At 43.5% G+C, this 23196-nt stretch overlaps 1 protein-coding gene across 1 annotated transcript in view; it reads right to left on the minus strand.

The window, feature by feature from the left end:
- The window catches only part of LOC124594528 (high-affinity choline transporter 1-like), a 378310-nt gene that overhangs the window by 227852 nt on the left and 127262 nt on the right, over positions 1-23196 (minus strand). The window contains exon 2 of the mRNA XM_047132900.1: positions 21736-21906. Within this exon, the coding sequence (XP_046988856.1) occupies positions 21736-21898 (163 nt within the window). The 5' untranslated portion in view covers positions 21899-21906. The remainder of the gene's footprint in view (positions 1-21735; positions 21907-23196) is intronic.

Consider the following 23196-nt stretch of genomic DNA (forward strand, 5'->3'; position numbering starts at 1 on the left):
GCAGCAGCGCGGTTCCGGACTGAAGCGCCTAGAACCGCTCGGCCACAGTGGCCGGCAAGCCGTGACTGACGAACAACGTACCGTGATTTGTTTTGCGAAATTGTTGATACTGTCTCGCGTAAGTTAACTGACAGATATGCTGACTTGGATAATTTATAGTTCCTTTTACTTATGAATTATGAAAAGTATAGCCAATATACAGATGACTTCCCTGAGGCTGCATTTAATTCCTTGAAGGTATCCTACGGTGTACATTTTGATATCCCTCGACTAATGAGGGAACTATCTATAATATTTCTTCATACGAATTCCAGAAGCAGCCAGTATTTAGACAGAGTCAATATCTCACCTTGTGCGGTCTCAGAGAAGCAGTACCCGAAGCATAAAAACTAATGAAATTAATTGTAACCATTCGAGCAACCAGTGCTTTGACAGAAAGATCATTTTCGACATTGAAGAGAGTCAAAACTTGACATCCAAATACACAGTCGCAAACTAGACTTTCTCACCCTGTTTTGCTGTCCATTGAAAAATGACTCCTCAAGTCCATGAAACGATAAGTGTTATTCTACGCCTCCACACCGAAGGACAGCAGAATTTTCCTCATATATAAATAAAATTATGGGTACCAGAACTTTTAATATCATCCTTAGTCATGTAGGTACAAAACCAGGTATTTTTGAGTATCCAGTATCTCTCAGTAGGTCTAATCTTTACGAGGTCGTACTTTGTGCTTTAATAGACGGCATACGACATTGTTCATTGTAATAATAGGGCGTATGCGACACTATAACAGACAAGCGTAAACTATAACATTTTAATAATAATAATGACAATAATCATTACAAAAGCGACAGTGCTACTTTTGATATTTTTAAAAGCGATTACAGTTACGAATATCTCAAGCCTCGCCACTGCTTATAACTATAGTCTAGTTTCGGTACAAGTTGTAGACAACTTTTCACTGCCTGTAATATATTCCTACTGGCTCCAGAATTTCGAAGAACGTATTCCACTGAACATCGCCTAAAGCGATCCCTAAATCTAATATGTTATGGCGTAGGTTTGTTTTTCTTCAGTCCATCTTCTAAGATATACTGGGTGATCAAAAAGTCAGTATAAATTTGAAAACTGAATAAATCAGGGAATAATGTAGATAGAGAGGTACAAATTGACGCAAAAAAATGGTTCAAATAGGATCTGAGCACTATGGGACTCAACTGCTGAGGTCATAAGTCCCCTAGAACTTAGAACTACTTAAACCTAACTAACCTAAGGACAACACACACATCCATGCCCGAGGCAGGATTCAAACCTGCGACCGTAGCGGTCGCGCGGTTCCAGACTGTAGCGCCTAGAAACGCTCGGCCACTAGCAGCCGGCATAATTGGCACACATGCTTGGAATGACATGGGGTTTTATTAGGACCATAAAAATACAAAAGTTCAAAAACGTCCAACAGATGGTGCTTCATCTGATCAGAATAGCAATAATTAGCATAAGAAAGTAAAACAAAGTAAAGATGATGTTCTTTAGAGAAAATGCTCAATATGTCCACCATCATTCCTCAACAATAGCTGTAGTCGAGGAATAATGTTGTGAACAGCCTCGAAAGCATGTCCGGAGTTATGGCGAGGCATTGGCGTCGGATGTCGTCTTTCAGCATCCCTAGTGATGTCGGTCGATCACTATACACTTGCGACTTCAGGTAACCCCAAAGCCAATAATTGCACGGGCTGAGGTCTGGGGACCTGGGAGGCCAAGCATGACGAAAGTGGCGGCTGAGCACACGATCATCAGCAAACGGCGCGCGCAAGAGATTTTTCAAGCGTCTAGCAATATGGGGTGTTTTTTTTGGTTCTAATAAAACCGCATGTCATTCCAAGCGTGTGTGTCAATTTTTACCTCTCTATCTACATTATTCCGTGGTTTATTAAGTTTTCAAATTTATACTGACTTTTTGATCACCCGGTATATTGTCTCGCATGTTGCTACATATCTCAGGAACCCAACAAATTTTCCATTCTTCTGTAAATAATTTTTGTCAGTATTTTGCAACCACGAGTTATTAAAGTGACTCAAACTAACTTTTCTAAAAGTTATCCGTAGACAAGGTTATTCTTAAGTACGTCCAAGATTTCAGAAAAGGACTGCACAAAAATACAAAACACATAGAAAAGCGACAGATATCAGTGCACAGAACATCTCTCCAAGTTTCGATTCATAATATGCAATGTGGTATAGTCGCAGAACACACCACCATTGAAATGAGCGTATGCCATTGTTGGCCGGGAGGCCCCATGCGGGCAAGTTCGGCCGCCGAGTGCAAGTCTTCTTATTCCAGCCGACGCCACATTGGGCGACTTGCGTGCCGGTGATGAGGATGAAATGATGATGAGGGCAACACAACACCGAGTCCACGAGCGGAGAAAATCTCCAACCAGGCCGGGAATCGAACCCGGGCCCGCTTGAATGGGAGGCAAGCACGTTACCACCCAGCTAAGCAGGCGGACACAACACCATGAGGTAGTCATGTCAAAACACTGCATATAACGGAGCAATGGCTGCGTCCTCGAAATTGCTAAATGTAAATTGTGTCATTTCAGCAACAATTTCGTACCAGATATCAGGCACAAGCTTCAAATGTTCATATGTGTGTGACTTCCTATGGGACCAAACTGTTGAGGTTATCGGTCCCTAGACTTACACACTACTTAAACTAATTTACTCTAAGGACAACACACACACACCCGTTCCCGAGGGAGGACTCGAACCTCCGGCGGGAGTGGCCGAACAAGCTTCAACAGACAAAACAATTCATTGGCGGTACGACACATTCCGTAAGACCAGCTGCTTATGTGGTGCGAAGAGAACAGGCCGTCCATGACCATCAACAGAGAAGGTGAAACGGTACGAGAATCATTAGGCAGATGCCTGAAGAAATCGACCTCACGTGGCGGCAGAGAACCGCAGATGCCGCAGTCAACTGCATGGCGCAATCTCGCAAACATCTGAGTGTAAAACGATACTGCCTGCAGCTGTTACATACGCTGACTACTCGGGACAATGAGCTTCGTTCTCACGTTGCAATAACTTGCAGTGACTACTGGAAGAAGACCGTGTTTCATAAAAGTTGGTTTTCAGTGACGAAGCCCAGATTTATGTGCATGGAATGGTAAATCTCTATGTTTATGTGTCTGGAGCACAGAACGTCCACACGAGATTGTGGAAAATATTCGTGATTCACCAAAAGTTAACCTCTTTCGTGCAAAGTCCTCTGCAATAGTTTATAGGCCCTTCTTCTTTGTGGAGAAAATTGTGGCTGGTTCGTTGACCTCAACAACATGTAGCAACAGCTTATGCCATTACAGAAAACACTGGACGTACGGTATGAAAGCCGAAACGAACGCAGATAACGATGTTATCTCTAGGTCACTTCCGGTGTCATGTTACATTTGAGGCAATTTGGCCTGTTATCTTCACGGCCATCCAGAAAACACCTGTCTTGCCCACGCACCAGAGGCAATTTTAGTAGGTTGGTGCACACGTTCGTAGCGTTTTTGGTTTGCGTGTTGATATTCCGGTTGTTTTGTGCTTATTTATCGATTGTCATTTCTTATTTTTAGTTCACTGTTGCTGTCTGAGTTCATATCTTGTCATTTTGTTATCTGGAGATAGTGAGTGAAGCTGTGAGCGCTAGACAATGAAGTGCCAAGTGGATAAATTGGAACATTTACGCCACATTTTTTTCTGTTTGAGTTCAATAGAGGGGTGGCAGCAGCAGAGACAGCCAGAAACATTTGCGCCGTGTATTGTGATAATGCCACTGTTCAGAGCACTGCAAGAAAATGGTTTTCTCATTTTAAGGAGGACAGTTTTGACATTAGTGACTCTCCATGCTCAGGAAGACATTCGGGGTCTGATGAAGATCGTTTAGACTCATTAATCCACAATGATCCATGTCAGTGTACTCGACAACTGGCAAATGCGATAAACTGTGATCAGTCCTCCATCGTGCGACATTTACGTGCTGTGGGAAAGGTTCAAAAATCGGGTTTATGGGTACCCCATGCTCTAATCCAAAATCACAAAATCAACTGGTGACCACATATACCTGCTTACTGGTCATCAACTGGCTCATGAACAACACCGATCATTCATATTCGTATCGTTATCGGTAATAGGAAAAAATGTAACAAATTGTTCAGTCCAACAAAAGCAACATTTCCCCGTACAGAGACCTGCACGAATTCACGAAAGATAATGTTGTCATCTGGTGGAACAGCAACGGTGTGGTGTATCACGAATTGCTTCTCCGTCATTTAACCATCACTGCCGAAGTTTATTTTCAACAACTTTGCAGACGCAGACCAAGGACAACGTCTAGAAAGACTGCGTGAAGTGATGCTACTCCACGATATAGGCCGCCCGCATTCCGCTAGACTAACAAGAAACACTATACAGGAGTTGGGATGGGAAGTCATTCCGCACCCATCTTATTTATATAATCATATGCCATCAGATTTTCACCTCTCCCGTGTTCTATGGAACAAACATTCAAGGATCCTCCTTTCTGGGTGAAAATGCTCAAAAGCAAGTACACTACTGGCCATTAAAATTGCTACACCAAGAAGAAATGCAGATGATAAACGGGTACTCATTGGACAGATATACTACACTAAAACTGACATGTGATTAAATTTTCACGCAATTTGGGTGGATATGGTTCAAATGGTTCAAATGGCTCTGAGCACTATGGACTTAACTGGTGAGGTCATCAGTCCCCTAGAAATTAGAACTACTTAAACCTAGCTAACCCAAGGACATCACACACATCCATGACCGAGGCAGGATTCGAACCTGCGACCGTAGCTGTTGCCCGGTTCCAGACTGTAGCGCCTAGAAACGCTCGGCCACTCCGGCCGGCTTGGGAGGATAGATCCTGAGAAATCAGTACCCAGAACAACCACCTCTGGCCGTAATAACGGCCTTGATACGCCTGGGTATTGAGTCAAACAAAGCTCGGATGGCGTGTACAGGTACAGTTTCCCATGCAGCTTCAACACGATAACACAGTTCATCAAGAGTAGTGACTGGCGTATTGTGACGAGCCAGTTGCTCGGCCGCCATTGATCAGACGTTTTCAGTTGGTGAGAGATCTGGAGAATGTGCTGGCCAGGGCAGCAGTCGAACATTTTCTGTATCCAGAAAGGCCCGTACAGGACCTGCAACATGCGGTCGTGCATTACCCTGCTGAAATGTAGGGTTTCGCAGGGATCGAATGAAGGGTAGAGACACGGGTCGTAACACATCTTACATGTAACGTCCACTGTTCAAAGTGCCGTCAATGTGAACAAGAGGTGACCGAGACGTGTAACCAATGGCACCCCGTACCATCACGCCGGGTGATACGCCAGTATGACGAATACACGCTTCCAATGTGCGTTCATCGCGATGTCGCCAAACACGGATGCGACCATCATGATGCTGTAAACAGAACCTGGATTCATCCGAAAAAATTCGTGCACCCAGGTTCGTCGTTGAGTGCACCATCCCAGGCGCTCCTGTCTGTGATGCAGCGTCAAGGGTAACCGCAGCCATGGTCTCCGAGCTGATAGTCCAACTTGCTGCAAACGTCGTCGAACTGTTCGTGTAGATGGTTGTTGTCTTGCAAACGTCCCCATTGTTGACTCAGGTATCGAGACGTGGCTGCACGATTCGTTACAGCAATGCGGGTAAGATGCCTTGTCATCTCGACTGCTGGTGATGCGTGGCTGTTGGATCCAGCACGGCGTTCCGTATTACCCTCCAGAACCCACCGATTCAATATTCTGCTAACAGTCATTCGATCTCGACCAACGCGAGCAGCAATGTCGCGATACGATAAACCGCAATCACGATAGGCTACAAAGTCGGAAACGTGATGGTACGCATTTCTCCTCCTTACACAAGGCATCACAACAATGTTTCACCAGGCAACGCCGGTCAACTGCTGTTTGTGTATGAGAAATCGGTTGGAAACTTTCCTCATGTCAGCACGTTGTAGGTGTCACCTCCGGCGCCAACCTTGTGTGAATACTCCGAAAAGGTAATCATTTGCATATCACAGCATCTTCTTCATGTCGGTTAAATTTAGCGTCTGTAGCACCTCATCTTCGTAGTGTAGAAATTTTAATGGCCAGTAGTTTATTTCTACAGCCGTAGAATCGAAAAGTTACCCCAGATTTGGCAGACTGTTGTAAATAGTGAATTAAAATATATTAACGATGACTAAAATCTCTGTTATGTGTACCTGTTGTGTTTACTAAACTTATGGAGAAACGCTACGTACTTACGCACCACCGCAATATGTCGTACACGATGTAACCTTTTACCCCGCCCATGCATCTTGGGCATTGCGTGACATGAAACTGTTGGGCAACCCTCTCTCTGTCCTCCCCTTTCCCATTGGCCAAAAAGAATCAAGCTCCCCCTCCTCCTTTTGTTACTGGAGTGACTGCACAGGCCTCGTCATTGAAGCTCAGTTCACCTTAGTGAAAGGATCATCAGCAGCAGAGTTATCCTGCTTAAGGAATTGCGGCACATATTACCATAATTAACGAAGGAAGACTCTTTGAGGTTTCAGTGTGTGGCTGAATTACTAAATTACCTTATATAATGGTTGCAAAATAGTGATTAATATTAACGTAATTTAAGAGGTAAGAGAGTTTAATATAACGGTGTGTGACTGAACTGCCACAGTTTAATTACATTATGGCATATTCTGCACAAATGGCGGAAAACATCAGTCCTCTAGGCGAACTGTGTGACATGTAGTTATTCTGCTTAAAATCGTAAACAGTATTACAATAATTAATGGTCAAAAATGATTGCCTTCAAAGCCTCCTCGCGTTTGCTGTCTAACCCTGAAATCAAAGTGATTCAATATTTCGGCGATCCAGCTGTTCGCCTTCTTCAGGAGAACGCTGCTGGTACTGAGTCCTGCTGGAAATTGATAACAAGGCTGCAAGTCGTCGTCAGGTATAGATCTCCGTAGCGAACACGGAACATGCGCCGCCTATCACAGTTGCTGCTCTCCAAGAAGGGCCTGGTGGAGCCGTCCTTAGTAGGCTACCAGCGGAAACGATATATCGCACTCAAAGACTATTTTGAACCACTCGGGCTGGCCGCCGAAGAACACTGTTTTCATGCAGGATAGCACAGGGTTCCACGCCCTACTAAGAGGAAAAGCATTGTATCTGTTAACCAGATTGACTACCAAATTAATTTCAGTTACCTCTTCATAAACACTATTCCAAAAACCGAAAGTGTCGACAACTATCACAGTCTCGCCAAATTCTATTCCATGTCCCTCGTTTAAGAAATGTTCTGCTACCACCGATTTTTCCGCCTGGTGTAGCCTCGTATGACGGCAATGTTCTACTCACCTATTGTGAACTGTGCTAATCGAACAGCCGATGGTATGGTTTCCCACAATGAGACAGAATTTTATGTACACCAGGCTTCCTAAGCCCCATCATCCTTCACAGAGCCGAGTAGTGCCCTTATGTTGGAAAGTGGACGGAACACACCTTTAATGTGAAAATTCCTTAAAATCCTTCCAATCTTAAACGATATGCCCCAGCGTAAGAAATAAAGGCCACAGATCTATGCTCCTCTTGGATGGTTAAGTCCATAGCCCGACGAATCTGCTTCTCTGCGTATTCTTTTTTTCTCAAAAACAGCCATCAAATGTGCCAGTTCTCGGGTTAAACTGTCCGAGTCGGAATTGGCACACACTCGGCGTTCCATTGTCCTAAGGGCCCCCTCATTGACAGATGGCAACTCTTAGCTTGCAGATACTGATCGGTGTGTGTCGGCTTTTGGTGAAAACTATGTCCCAGAATAGCATATTGTTTCTTGTAAACCACGACATCCAAAAATGGACGCCTCCCATTTTCAACCTCCACGGTAATGCTCAGATGAAGAGATTGAAGTGGTCCAAAAATCTGTTAAGAGCATCACTTCCATGAGGCCAGACGATGAAGATAACATTCATTTCTCCACCAGGCTTAATAACTCATTTCCCCACAGGCATTGAATGGGAATGGATACATAAGCACTTTATTAAAAAGAGAACTAAAAATTGTGAAGTGAAGCCCAGCATGTAACTGCCCGCGTGCGACCTGCCTGGTGTATTGGATGACTGCGGTGACATTACCGCATTCTGGAATATTGCGCCATACCCCTTCTTCTCTTGAAAATCCCTGACAGATAACTCGCGTCTGTGCTGCTGCAACGTACAGAGCAGAGACCGATAGAGAAAGCTCGCCCTGTGACCGTTAAAACGATACGGTAGCCGGGTAGGGCCAAAACACCCACGTGCCGGCAGCAGCTGCGATTGCGTTCAGGCAATAACCGCCGGAGGCAGCGGCTCGATAATACAGGCAGGATGCACCAGTCAAATTACCAACCAGCAGCAGAGGAGAATACAGTCAGACTTAAAAATACGATATAAATACTTTCACTACGTATCTCTAATTACCGAAAATGCAAATAACGATGGAGAAACAATCTACACTCACGACATCCCTAAATTTACACATTAAACATTTAACACAACTATAGGGTGGGATAGACGAGCACTTTGTTTAAAAACAAACGACAGATGTGTGGTCTAGGCCTTCACACAATCGTATCGACACTCTTTTCCTACTTTATTTGCTCGAAGGTTGGATTAAGAAAAGGGCTGTTCTTTTACATACGATCATGAGAATATTGCATGTAAGTCAACAACCAAAATGAGAGAGGCGTTGTGCGCTATGGAGACGTATTTTTTTCGATAGATGGGTGTGGGGTACGTAACTATTATTCCACGGCTCATTTCGTTCGCACTTGAAGTGCACGGTCCGGTGTGACACTTTCCCGTTATCGACATTGCTCGGCTAGAATCTTGGTGGAATGCTGGATACGCTTTGACGTCCATACACATTAATATCTTGATGTTTATTTCGTTACCCAGCTACCCTCTCCCCTCCTCCATCAAAAAGACGAATACATATATCATCATAAACAGGGAAACTCTTAGGAATGGCATTCTAGAGAAAAAGAAAAATCAAATATTCTCATATAAAATCTCTATTAATTTCTGCATATACCTTTACACACAGAAAACAATTCATTCTTTACGGTTTCTTGGTGTAGTCTTAATAACATCAAGCTTAATTTCGTGCACCCTCTACGTCCCTAATGTCAGAAGCTTGATGTTACATTTGTGGAACGAAAAATACACTGCCCATAGCATTATCATTCCGATTTTTTCAATAGTATACCTCTCCATCATACACAACGCCTCTAATGCAGCAGCTGCCGCCAAAGGAGGAAATTTAGTGATGTATAATGTCTTAAAGTGTCGCTTGTATCGTAGCTGGATGAGTATATATACTGTATCCTTGTGCAGTAGAGCGATAGATATTGCAAAAACTTGAATCTATCTGCAACTTCTTTTTCGACGATTGTGACACACCACCTCACAGGAGTTGTTGACAAACTGGGGAACTGTTCCGATGGCAGCCAAATAATCCAAACTTTGCAAAAAAGCAGTTTTTGCTAGTTCAGTATTAATTCATACACCTTTCCATGCTTGAAATACATTTAGCATAACAATATGAGCAGAATGCCTACCACCATCCAGTGTTTTTTGTTGATGACGATTGTCCATACCAGCAGCGAGAACCTCTGAAACGGTGGAGCTGTTGCCAACCGTAGTTGCTAGTCCACAACTGTAAATAAACATGTTTCCCAGTTTCATCATTTTACCCAGTCTTGGTTCAATTGCCTTGTTGTTGTTGTTGTCTTCAGTCCTGAGACTGGTTTGATGAAGCTCTCCATGCTACTCTAACCTGTGCAAGCTTCTTCATCTCCCAGTACTTACTGCAACCTACATCCTTCTGAATCTGCTTAGTCTATTCATCTCTTGGTCTCCCTCTACGATTTTTACCCTCCACGCTGCCCTCCAATGCTAAATATGTGATCCCTTGATGCCTCAGAACATGTCCTACCAACCGGTCCCTTCTTCTTGTCAAGTTGTGCCACAAACTCCTCTTCTCCCCAATTCTATTCAATACCTCCTCATTAGTTATGTGATCTACCCATCTAATCTTCAGCATTCTTCTGTGAAGAACTTCTTTCGATAGTTTCTATTCTCTTCTTGTCCAAACTCTTTACCGTCCATGTTTCACTTCCATACAGGGCTACACCCCATACAAATACTTCCAGAAACGACTTCCTGACATTTAAATCTATACTCGATGTTAACAAATTTCTCTTCTTCAGAAACGCTTTCCTTGCCATTGCCAGTCTGCATTTTATATCCTCTCTACTTCGACCATCATCAGTTATTTTGCTGCCCAAATAGCAAAACTCCTTTACTACTTTAAGTGTCTCATTTCCTAATCTAATTGACGCAGGATCACCCGACTTAATTCGACTACATTCCATTATCCTCGTTTTGCTTTTGTTGAAGTTCATCTTATATCCTCCTTTCAAGACACTGTCCGTTCCGTTCAACTGCTCTTCCAAGTCCTTTGCTCACTCTGACAGAATTACAATGTCATCGGCGAACCTCAACGTTTTTATTTCTTCTCCATGGACTTTAATACCTACTCCAAATTTTTCTTTTGTTTCCTTTACTACTTGCTCAATATACAGATTGAATAACATCGGGGACAGGCTACAACCCTGTCTCACTCCCTTCCCAACCACTGCTTCCCTTTCATGCCCCTCGACTCTTATAACTGCCATCTGGTTTCTGTATAAATTGTAAATAGCCTTTCGCTCCTTGTATTTTACCCCTGCTACCTTTAAAGTTTAAAAGAGAGTACTCCAGTCAACATTGTAAAAAGCTTTCTCTAAGTCTACAAATGCCAGAAATGTAGGTTTGCTTTTCCTTAATCTATTTTCAAAGATAAGTCGTAAGGTCAGTATTGCCTCACGTGTTCCAACATTTGTGCGGAATCCCAACTGATCTTCGCCGAGGTCGGCTTCTACCAGTTTTTCCATTCGTCTGTAAAGAATTCGCGTTAGTGTTTTACAGCTGTGACTTATGAAACTGATAGTTCGGTAATTTTCACATCTATCAACACCTGCTTTATTTGGGATTGGAATTATTATATTCTTCTTGAAGCCTGAGGACTTTTCGCCTGTCTCATACATCTTGCTCACCAGATGGTAGAGTTTTGTCAGGACTGGCTCTCCCAAGGCTGTCAGTAGTTCCAATGGAATGTTGCCTACCTAGCAAGAAACCGATCACAAGAAATCTGTATTGGAGTCTATGTTAACAAAGGCAGTCTACAATATATTTGTCAGTCTGCTGGTTCAAATGGCTCTGAGCCCTATGGGACCTAATTTCTGAGGTCATCAGTCCCCTAGAACTTAGAACTACTTAAACCTAACTAACCTAAGGACATCACACACATCCATGCCCGAGGCAGGATTCGAACCTGCGACCGTCGCGGTCGCGCGGTTCCAGACTGTAGCGCCTAGAACCGCACGGCCATTCCGGCCGAAAAAAAAACCACCTCGTCTCGGTTTATAAAGTGCAGCCTGCTTACAACGGTTGGTCAGTACTCTGTCATATCAATGTAATCGGATGCATTACATAGACTTCAAAGTAGTTTACAATATGAAATGTTTTTCTAGCTTTAATACCTAATATCTGTGTCGTCGGAGGCTATCTTAAAAAAATTATCTACAACACATCAGTCAGCCTCCCCCCTTTTTTTAAGTAGAGTGCTGCTGTGTGTGGTACTGTCCCTCACCATTACCAAATGTTTCATTAAAAAACTACAATTTTCCATGCGATATATGTAACTGACACTCAAACGACAACGAAACAAATGGAAAAAAAGGAAACGAACTGTTCGTTATTTCAAAATTAATGTTCGTAAATGTTAATACATTTATCCCACTGTGAGACAAGACAGTCAATGCCTTTATAGAAAAATGTTTGGGGTTGCTTACGGGATCATGATCGGACCCAACCGCAGAGTCCTTCTAATGAAGCAAATTAATGGCCACGAATATCTTTCCTCAGTGCTCCAAAAATATGGAAATAATGTGGGGAGAGATTGGAACTGTGTGGAGGACCTGTAAGGGATTCCCAGAGAAACTTTTTCAGCATAGTCGAAATAGCCTTGGCTAGCTGTGGGTGAGCCCAGAGGTAAAATTAAAATTTCAGAATTCAGGGAGGACTGGAGCTAATTGTTGAAGAGATAAAACAGGTATTTTACAGGAAAAAATATAAGATACATATTGGAATTGGAGAACATAAGTTCTTTTTTCTTGTCAGATAACTGACTGGAGCAAGAGTCCGATGGCTCTCACGTACATTTAAATTATAAATTAAGTATTAAGCTTGATATGATTAAGACTAAACCAAGCAATCATAAAGAATGAATTTTTCCTGGGTGTAGACGTATAAGCAGAAATTAATAGAGTTTGTATGAGAATATTTGTTTTTTATTTTTCGCTATAATGCCAAAAATCCTAAGAATTTTCATGTTTTCGATGGTCTGTGTATATGTCTTTATGATGGAGAAGGGGGAGAGGGTAGTTAGGTAACGAAATAAATATCAAGATGTTAATGTTTATGAACGTCAGAGCTTATCCAGCTCTCCACTTCGACAACGGACCCTCCATTCCACGTGCGTGGTAAATGAGAGACAGAAAAACAGTGACACACCCATATATCGAAAATATCTCTGCATGGCGCACAACGCCTCTCTCATTGTTATTATTGACTCTCGTGTAACGTCCTCATGTTTTTTTTTTTTTTTTTTACTATCGAGTTGAGCCTCTGTGGACGGCGTGGTAACAACCAAATTCATTTTAGTGTCTAGGTCTTGTTCTTGTACCAACTTTGGCTTCCTGCTAGTATCTTCTGAGCCCACCAAGAAGTGCCTGTTCATGCTCTTCGGATAATGGTCCTCTCCGTCTTTTGGACGTTGATGCCATTTTAAAACCTTGGTAGTTGTTCACCAATCTTGTTCCTATCAGGAATTTCTCTTTCTGAGATACCAATCTGCCTAAGATCTTTTCCACATTCTTCGAACCATCTTGACCTTGTTTTCTTAGATTGGGTGGAACTCCATATTCTTTTAGGTAGTCGTCACCGTCCATCCCCACGAGATGACCGTAAAATAACAATCGCCTCTTCTTAATGGATGCTGTGATAGGTTCTGTCGTGCTGTACACGTCCTCATTTGTTCTCATTTGCCATTGTCCATCAACCCATCTATTACCTAGGATTTTCCTTAATATCCTACGCTCTCACTTTTCCAGCCGCTCAGCTTGACCTTGTCTATTCATGGTGAAAGTTTCGGACGCATATAAGCCCTCAGGTTTTACAACCGTATTTATAATGTCGGAACTTGGCTCCTTTACTCATAGACTTTTTGCTATAGGCATTCTTTGTCAGATGGTATGCTTGGTCTAACTTCCTCATCCTGGCATTAATTGCTTCTTCTTCTAATCCATTCTCCTGGATGACTTCACCGAGATACCTGAAATTCTGAACTCGTCCGATTTTTCCCAGATTGGTGATCATCCACTCAGGTCCATCACAGATGTTCGTCATATATTTTGTCTTTTGAAGAGATCTGGACTCCAATTTTTTCAGCAATTTCTGACAGATAGTTGATCTTGTTGACTGCTGACTGTATGTTGTTAGCAAAAATGGCCAGGTCATCCGCAAAGGCCAAGCAGTCAATGTACATCTCTTTGTTATTAGGACCAAGTTCTCATGATATTACGAAAACCACAGAACTTTTTTAATCCAACGTGGCAAGAGTGTCAGACTGACGAGCAAAAAGTGCCGAAGCGATTGTGTGGTGGGACTGCATTCCTCATTTGTTTTTAACTAAAGTCCTTGTCTATTCCATCCGACTGTTGTGGTAAATGTTTACTGTGTAAATTTAGCGATGTCATGTACGTCGATTTTTCTCCGCTGATATTTACATTCTTGGTAATTAAAGACACGAAGTAAAAGTACCTAGTCTGCCAGTGTTCTCCTCTGCTACCGGTTGCTATTTTGACTGGTGCATCCTGCCTGTCTTACTGAGCCTCTGCTTCCGGCGGTTAGTGTCTCACACGCGATCACAGCTGCTGTCGGCACGTGAATGTTCTTGGCCTTGACCGGCTACGATATCACAGGAGGAACTTTCTCTACCTCTCTCTGCTCTGGATGTTGCAGCAGCGCAGATGCGAGTCATCTGCCTGGGATTGTCATGAGCAGAAAGGATATGGCTCCATGTTCCAGAATGCGGCAGTGTTTCCTCAGTCATCCACGACACCAGATAGCCGTGCGGTCTGAGGCACATGCCGCGGCTCTCACCATCGGAGGTTCGACTCCTCCCTCGGGCATGGGTGTTTGTGTTGTCCGTAGTGTAAGTTAGTTTAAGTTAGAATAAGTAGTGTGTAAGCCTAGGGACCGATGACCTCAGCAGTTTAGTCCCACAGGAACGCACCACAAACCACCACCACATCAGGTAGGTCGGGCGTGAACGGCCACGTGCGGGGTTCCACCTCTCAATTTTTAGCTAATTTTATTAGTAAAGTGCTTATGTATACTATTCTCATCCTACGCCTAAGGAGAAACTGATTACAGTGCGAATTTAGCAAAGTGTAAAGGGAGTAAATACTTGGATTTTTTCCATCATAATTATTTACAAGTATACTGTTGACCCATAGTGCAAGACGTCTCTGAGGCAACCCTAACGTGACGTCAGACACTGAGAATGCAGGAATATGTAGGCTTGGAAAGTATTTGTTGCAGTGTATTTGTTTAACGCGGAAAATGGGCCTATTTCATAAAAAAATGCACTATCTAGTTGTTTTACGCCTATCGACGTAATTTGTTTAAATATTGCGCTGTGGTAATTCTCCAGTCTCGTATTTGTATGTGTGTCTTTGGAATTGGATCGACAACACTGTAAATACCTATAACAGGATTTGGTCTTACGTCAGTGTGCTTGCAGAAGGTAGAACTAGGAGTTTTGTTGTTGTTAAATACTGCATTGTTGAAATTTTTTAACGCTGAATATCGATGTATTTGCTAAAATAATACAAAATGGTAATTATTAAACATTATAAATTGCGTATTTACATATGTCTTAGACTGGAAATGTTGGTATTTGGGGGGAAAATAGATGAAATAAATGTAAATCTCAGTGAGAGGTGGACTCCTTATACCATTATTTTTAACACATTATGATATCACACATTACTAATGAAAGGACGTGTTCCTTGTAGCAATAGTTTATTTGTTGACCTGTCTCGTACTAAGACTGGCTATTTCTGGAAAAAATACACTAAAATTGTAAATAGTAACGGTAGTTTGAATACTTACAGGAAATGCCAAGTACTTTGCTAGAAGGGACATATATAGGATCATTAATTACTGTAATTTTAGCTACCCGTGATCTAGGGGTAGCGTCTTTGATTAGTTATAAAAACGTCTTCGATTCCGGGTTCGAAAGCCGCCACTGCTTAAATTTCGATTAACATTCAGCATTGGCAGCCTAAGACTTCCGGCATAAGAAGTCACCCTCATTCCGCCAACAGCCTTGTCAAAGAAGGCGGAAGAGCAGACAGAGGTTAAGGACAGTCTCTTTTCCTTGGGGTGGGAAACTGACTCTAAAGGAGGAAGAATCAGCAATGATCAACGGCATGAGGATTTAGAAGGCAAGGGAAACGCGCGCATTAAAGACACATAACGTGTATCCACAGGACATGTGACCTGTAAATGAAAAAGCGTCATTATCATCTCTCCATTGGCAAAAGATTCCGGAATAGCTCCCCATTCGAATCTCCGGGAGGGGACTGTCAAAGGGGAGGTGGCCGTGAGAAAAAGATTGAATAATCAACGAGAGGATGTTCTACGACTTGGGGGGTGGAACGTCAGAAGCTTGAACGTGGTAGGGAAGCTAGAAAATCTGAAAAGGAAAATGCAAAAGTTCAACCCAGACACAGTAAGGGTCAGTGAAATGAAATGGAAAGAAGACAACGATTTCTGGTCGGAAGAGTACAGAATAATATCAACAGCAGCAGAAAATGATATAACGGGAGTAGGATTCGTTATGAATAGGAAGATAGGGCAGAGAGTGTGTTGTTGTGAACAGTTCGGTGATAGTGCTGTTCTCATCAGAATCGACAGCGAACCAGCGCCGACTAAGATAGTTCAGATATACATGCCGACGTCGCACGCTGAAGACGAAGAGACAGCATATTGGAAGATTAGTACAGTACGTAAAGGGGGATGAAATTGAAATAGTCGTGGGGGCTGGAATGCAGTTGTATGGGAAGCAGCAAAAGAAAAGGTTACAAGAGAAAATGGGCTTGGGACAAGGAATGAGAGAGGAGAAAGACTAACTGAGCTCTGCAATAGATTCCAGCAAGTAATAGCGAATACTCTTTCAAGAACCACAAGAGGAGGAGGTACACTCGGAAAACGCCGGGAAATCCGGGAAGATTTCAGTTAGATTACATCATGGTCAGACAGAGATTCCGAAATCAGATACTGGATTGTAAGGCGTACCCAGGAGCGGATACAGACTTAGATCACAGTGTAGTAGTGATGGAGAGTAGGCTGAACTTTAAGACATTGGTCAGTAAGAATCAATACGCAACGAACTGGGATACGGAAATACTACGGAATGGCTCAAATGGCTCTGAGCACTATGGGACTTAACATCTGTGGTCATCGGTCCCCTAGAATTTAGAACTACTTAAACCTAACTAACCTAAGGACAACACGCACATCCATGCCCAAGGCAGGATTCGAACCTGCGACCGTAGCGGTCACGCGGATCCAGACTGTAGCGCCTACAACCGCACGGCCACACCGGCCAGCTACTACGGAATGACGAGATACGGTTGAAATTCTTTAAGGCTATAGATACAGCAGTAAGGAATAGCTCAGTAGGCAGAACGGTTGAAAAGGAATGGACATCTCTGAAAAGGGTAATCACGGAACTTGGAAAGAAAAACATAGGTACAAAGAAGACAACTGCAAGGAAACCTCGGGTAACAGAAGAAATACTTTAGTTGATCGAGAAAAAAAGGAACTACAAAAATGTTCAAGGAAATTCAGCAACACAGAAATACACGTCGCTGAGGAATGAAATAAACAGGAAGTGCAGGGAAGCTAAGACGAAATGTCTGCATGAAACACCTGAAGAAATCGAAAAAGAAATGACTGTTGGAAGGAAGGACTGACTCGGCGTATAGGCAAGCGGCCTCAATGAGAGGGAAGGTTTGTCTCATGTGATACAAGAATAAACAGGAGTCGATTTAGAAGAGATGGAGGATCCAGTAGTAAAATCAGAATTTTAGGGAGCTTTGGAGTACTTAAGATCAAATAAGGCAGAAGGGGTAGGTAACATTCCATCAGAATTTCTGAAATAAATGGGAGAAGTGACAATACAACGGCAATTCACATTGGTGTGTAGAATGTGTTATTCTGCCGATATACGTCTGACTTTCAGAGAAATATTATCCACACAATTCCGAAGACACCAAGAGCTGACAAGTGCGAGAATTACCGCACAATCAGCTTAACAGACCATGCATCAAATATGCTGACAAGTATAACATACATCAGAATGGAAAAGAAAATTTGGATGTGTTAGATGACGATCATTTTGAGTTTAGGAAAGGTAAAGGAACCAGAGAGGCAATTCTGACCTTGCAGCTGATGATAGAAGCAAGACTAAAGAAAAATCAAGACACATTCATGGGAATTGTCGACCTGGAAAAAGCGTTCGAAAATGTAAAATGGTGCAAGATATTCGAAATTCTCAGAACAATAGGGGTAAGCTATAGGCAAAGACGTGTAATATACAATATGTACAAGAGCCGAAAGGGAATAATAAGAGTGGATGATCAAGAGCGAAGTGCTCGGATTAAATAGGCGGTAAGACAATGATGTAGGCTTTTGCCCATACTATTCGGATTAAAAGAAAGGTTCAGGAACGGGATTAAAATTCAAGGTGAAAGGATATCAATGATACGATTCACTGATGACATTGATGTCCTGAGTGACAGTGAAGATGGGAAACCCGGAACAGAAGAGAATCGAAGCATTTGAGATGTGGTGCTACGTATGGATGTTGAAAATTAGGTGGCATGATGAGGTAAGGAATGGGGAAATGCAGAATCAGAGAGGAAAGGAACATAAGGAAAACACTGATAAGGAGAAGGGACAGGAGGATAGAACATCTGTTTAGACATCAGGGAATGACTTCCATGGAACTAAAGAGAGCTGTAGGGGGCAAAAACTGTAGAGGGAGACAGAGATTGGAATACATCCAGCAAATAATTGAGGATGTACATTGTAATTGCTAATCTGAGATGAAGAGTTTGGCACAGGAGAGAGATTCGTGGCGGGCCACATCAAACCAGTCAGAAGACTCAAAAAATATTGGCTACCATTTTTAAGTAACACACTTCGCCAAGGGGGCTAATATTTTCCGCTACTTTTATAGAATATGCCATGACGTCACTAAATTATAGAAAAACAGCCACAAATCGTAATGGCAAAGTCTCTTACCTCTTAAATTACGTTAATACTAACCAAAATTTTTGCAGAATTTGCCACGAGGCCATTAATTTACTGTAATATCGGCACACACTGTAATGTTAAAGTCTCTTACCTCGAAAATTATGGTAATATTTGCCACAATTTTTAAATACTATAACTTTGCTACTGATGGTACTCTCACTACAACATACTGAGATCCAGTGACGATGGTCACGCAATTGCTCTACAAATAAATGGGGGAGAAGGAGTGGCCCAAAGAGGCCGGAAGAGTGGGAAGGTTTCCGGCCAATTATATGTCACACAATTGTCCAGAGCCCGCATCTCGTGGTCGTGCGGTAGCGTTCTCGCTTCCCACGCCCGGGTTCCCGGGTTCGATTCCCGGCGGGGTCAGGGATTTTCTCTGCCTCGTGATGGCTGGGTGTTGTGTGATGTCCTTAGGTTAGTTAGGTTTAAGTAGTTCTAAGTTCTAGGGGACTGATGACCATAGATGTTAAGTCCCATAGTGCTCAGAGCCATTTGAACCCAATTGTCCAGAATGCATGGGTGGGTTATCATGATGATGTAACAATGTACCACATACATTTGCCTCAAGTGCATGGGACGGGCGGAGGCCCCCAAATTACCTTGAAGATAACAGGCCCAATTGCCTCGGGTGTAACTTGACACCAGAAGTGAACCTGCATCGTTATCAGGGCTCGTTCCGGCACAGATACCCTGCTATGGAACGCTTAATTTTGCTGCAAGACGGTGTTTTACCACACTCTTTCAGACGGTCGTGGTTATGTCAGTGCGAAAGTGTCTCAGCCTTGAACTGGACTAGCTTCCCTTCATGACTCTTTTGAGTGGCCCCGTACGTCATTTGACTTAACTCCACGTAACTTTTTCATATGGGATCATGTCAAATATAGTGTGTTTCTGCCTCCACTGCCACCTAATTGGGAAAAGTTGCATGGATGGATAATGTATGCAGTGGATGATATCGATCTTAACGTGTATAACACGTGTATGGAAAGAGCCTGGCTATGGTATTGGTGTTTGCCATTTCACAAATGGCGACCTTGTTGACCACCTGTGATGTCAGTTAATAACTTGAAGAGGTTCTCTGTACATTTATTTGTGTCTATTTCCTGCATTTCAGTTTTCATGCAGTCGTCTTCTGCAAGCTGGAGATACTTATGAATATCCAATGAAGACATTCGTGATCGAATGCCATAGCTGTTTCTGAATGTTCCGGGCTGTACGGTTGTGGTCGAAGAATCTTTTCGGTTCCTGACAATTCGTCCAGAGTTTCGCCGGATATCTTCGGAAATGCTCCTGGTGACGCTGAATCTTACCAAATGACAATTCGGACGTCAAAGAGCGAAATAATTACTGTGAAAGTTTACATGTGATCAGTAGAGATAGTCTTTGTCGGAGATGAAATGACTATCTATTGTTGCCAATTAAGGATAGAAACTTATCTACCGATTCTGCAGAGGCTCTGTCCATGTATGATTGAGTTTCATGGCGTCTTTTCTTCTGTTTAAATAAAACTAGGGTTGTACATTTCGATGGCTGCTCTACATAGTCGTGGACAATCGTTTGTCATAGTAGATAAAGCTTCGGTTTCGCAAAAGTGCACATCATTATTTCCTAGCTGAAGAGCATGTTTTTCTACAGCTGATTTTTCTGTTTTCTCTAATCGGCGAAGACCTTTATGTTATTTTAGTCTTGTATTAATGCTTCTCTTAGGAGTTAAAACGTAGACCTTTCCAACGTATATGGAGTTTTACAGAGGAGGGCGTTTGTCCTCCACAGATCGGAGTGCATGGTAAATTTTCTTAGGTGGTCTAAAATCCCCCGATCTGATGTCATGTTTCTGAAAAAATTTTGGCGACCTGATCAGCTACTTTTTTGATAAAAGAGAACTCGTGTTCTTCCATCGCTGTGTGGACGGTGACTCTGCGGAATCGATAGGTATGCTTTTATCCTTGACAGGCGACAATCGATAGCGAAGTTTTATCTCTGACACAGGTTATCTACGATGATCACGTGTAATCTGGTCCACGCCCTCTTTACACAGTATTTACGTCACTCACTGACGTCCGACTCGTCAGTCGCCAAGATTCAGCGTCGCCAGGAGCACCACCGATGATGTCCGGCACAGCTCTGATCGAAACGTCAGGAATCAAAAAGTTTTTTCGACGAGGGGCGTACAGCCCCGAAGACTCATCAGCAACTACATGTTGGCTAACCCTGTAATTTCATCAGAACTGTAGAGATGACTTATTGTGCCTAAATTGTGGGCTGAGACATAACAAACATAGCATGTCAAATGGTGGACTGTGATAAGGATGGCGGCAGTGAAGATGACTATGATGATGACGAAGACGATGATGATAATAACGATGATGGCGACAACAACGACAGTGACATTTTCGCTCTGCAGCGGAGTGTGCGCTGATATGAAACTTCCTGGCAGATTAAAACTGTGTGCCGGACCGAGACTCGAACTCGGGACCTTTCCCTTTCGCGGGCTAGTGCTCTAACCAACTGAACTACCCAAGCACGACTCACGCCCCGTCCTCACAGCTTCGCTTCCGCCAGTACCTCGTCTCCTACCTTCCAAACTTTACAGAAGCTCTCCTGCGAACCTTGCAGGACTAGCACTTCTGAAAGAAAGGATATGCGGAGACATGGCTTAGCCACAGCCTGGGGGATGTTTCCAGAATGACATTTTCACTCTGCAGCGGAGTGTGCGCTGATATGAAACTTCCTGGCAGATTAAAACTGTGTGCCGGACCAGGACTCGAACTCGGGACCTTTGCCTTTCGCGGGCAAGTGCTCTAACCAACTGAGCTACCCAAGCACGACTGACGCCCCGTCCTCACAGCTTTACTTCCACCAGTACCTCGTCTCCTACCTTCCAAACTTTACAGAAGCTCTCCTGCGAACCTCGCAGGACTAGCACTCCTGGTTAGAGCACTTGCCCGCGAAAGGCAAAGGTCCCGAGTTCGAGTCTCGGTCCGGCACACAGTTTTAATCTGCCAGGAAGTTTAACAACGACAATGACGATAGTAGCGAATTTCTAGCTGAGGTTAGAAGTAATAGCAGACAGGATATCTTAAAACCTTTCTACTGTCAAGTCTGCGGCCAAAGAGTGGTAGTGCCATACGTACCGATGAAGGTGATAAGGCCAATGTAGAGGCCGATGCTGCGGCCCGCCAGGATGAAGTCGTCGTCGCCGTCACCTTTCCGCCGGCTGCCCGCCCAGATTCCGACCGCCAGCACCAGCAGGTAGAATACCAGTATGCCCGCGATGCCCGCCACGAACACCGCCATCTTGCCGCCTGTGAGAACCCAGGAATGCCACAGGTGAATTCAGCTCTTTGCGTACTTTTAAGAGGACACACAGAAATCTTGAAGTAAAACCAGTATCATCCGTAACTGCCACAAAATGAAAATACAGCAAATTTTGTAAAGAGACGTCGCATCAGACTGAAAAAAGTCACAGTGTAACGTGCCTCATCTATGACCGCTGGTCCTTGGTAGCGACTATTATTGTGTCTTAGCATGTTGTTGTAACTTTGGGTTAATGACGTCTGAAATGATATACATATACTGTTTTTATTAACACACCTATTATGACGATGATTAGCTTATCTAGGGTAACTCACACAGTACTTTTGCGCCGCAGATGGTTTACTTGGTGCGGCTGGGTACAATTAAGACACCTACCTCTGTTAGCAAGTAGTGCAGGAAGCATATCAAGTCAAATGGCTGAGTGGAGTTACGTTAGGGGCTGCCTGCTGATGCATCGAGTACTGCTGCCGATGTGCCGAAATAGTTACCTCATGCTGTCGTCAGGCAGAGGGCCCAGAAGAGACAATGTGAAACGATCGTATGGCATTGGCGGCCTGGAGTCCCCACCTGGGGGAATTAGGCCGCCGAGTTACAAGTCTTTTCAGCTGACGCCACACTAGGCGACTTGCCTTTCTATAACGATGAAATGCTGATGACAACACAACACTCAGTCCCCGAGCGGGAATCGAACGTGGGCTAGCTACGTGGAAGTCAGACGCGCTGGCCACTCAGGTAAGGGAACGGACACCAAAAGTGTAGGAACATCGACGTAGCAGAAAAGCAAAAAAATACACGGTCTGGATGACCTGATTACTTCACTTCTAAGCCACGGACTTATTACGACTAATGCTGTGGAAACTGGTGCTTTAGTGAAACAAGGACGAGCCAGTGCCATATAAAGATTTCTCATATCCGGACAGAGTTATTGCAGTCTTCCGGCGACCAGCTCCAGAGGAGACTTATGACAGTTCACAGTCTACAGCCTACAGGATTAAAAGTCTGCAAGCCTCCTCCTCCGGACTTAGCCACTGCTACCTGCACACTAGTCGGACACCTTGGACTCAGCATTCTTCAACTGGTGGGCACGTGGAGCGCCTACACACGCTGTCAACGTGAATCACATCTGCTAGGGGCAGTTTGTACGGTCCTCTTATCAGTAGAGAAGCATTTGTGTGGACACATCAGTAGCTTAGTGTAGCCCGAGTACGGAGTAACCTTGCATGGTGAGGCATTCCCCAGTGACGCTGTGTCAGATGCTGATGTGCGTCATTGGGACT

The sequence above is a fragment of the Schistocerca americana genome, chromosome 2, assembly GCF_021461395.2.
Source record: "Schistocerca americana isolate TAMUIC-IGC-003095 chromosome 2, iqSchAmer2.1, whole genome shotgun sequence".
Classification (NCBI taxonomy): domain Eukaryota; kingdom Metazoa; phylum Arthropoda; class Insecta; order Orthoptera; family Acrididae; genus Schistocerca; species Schistocerca americana.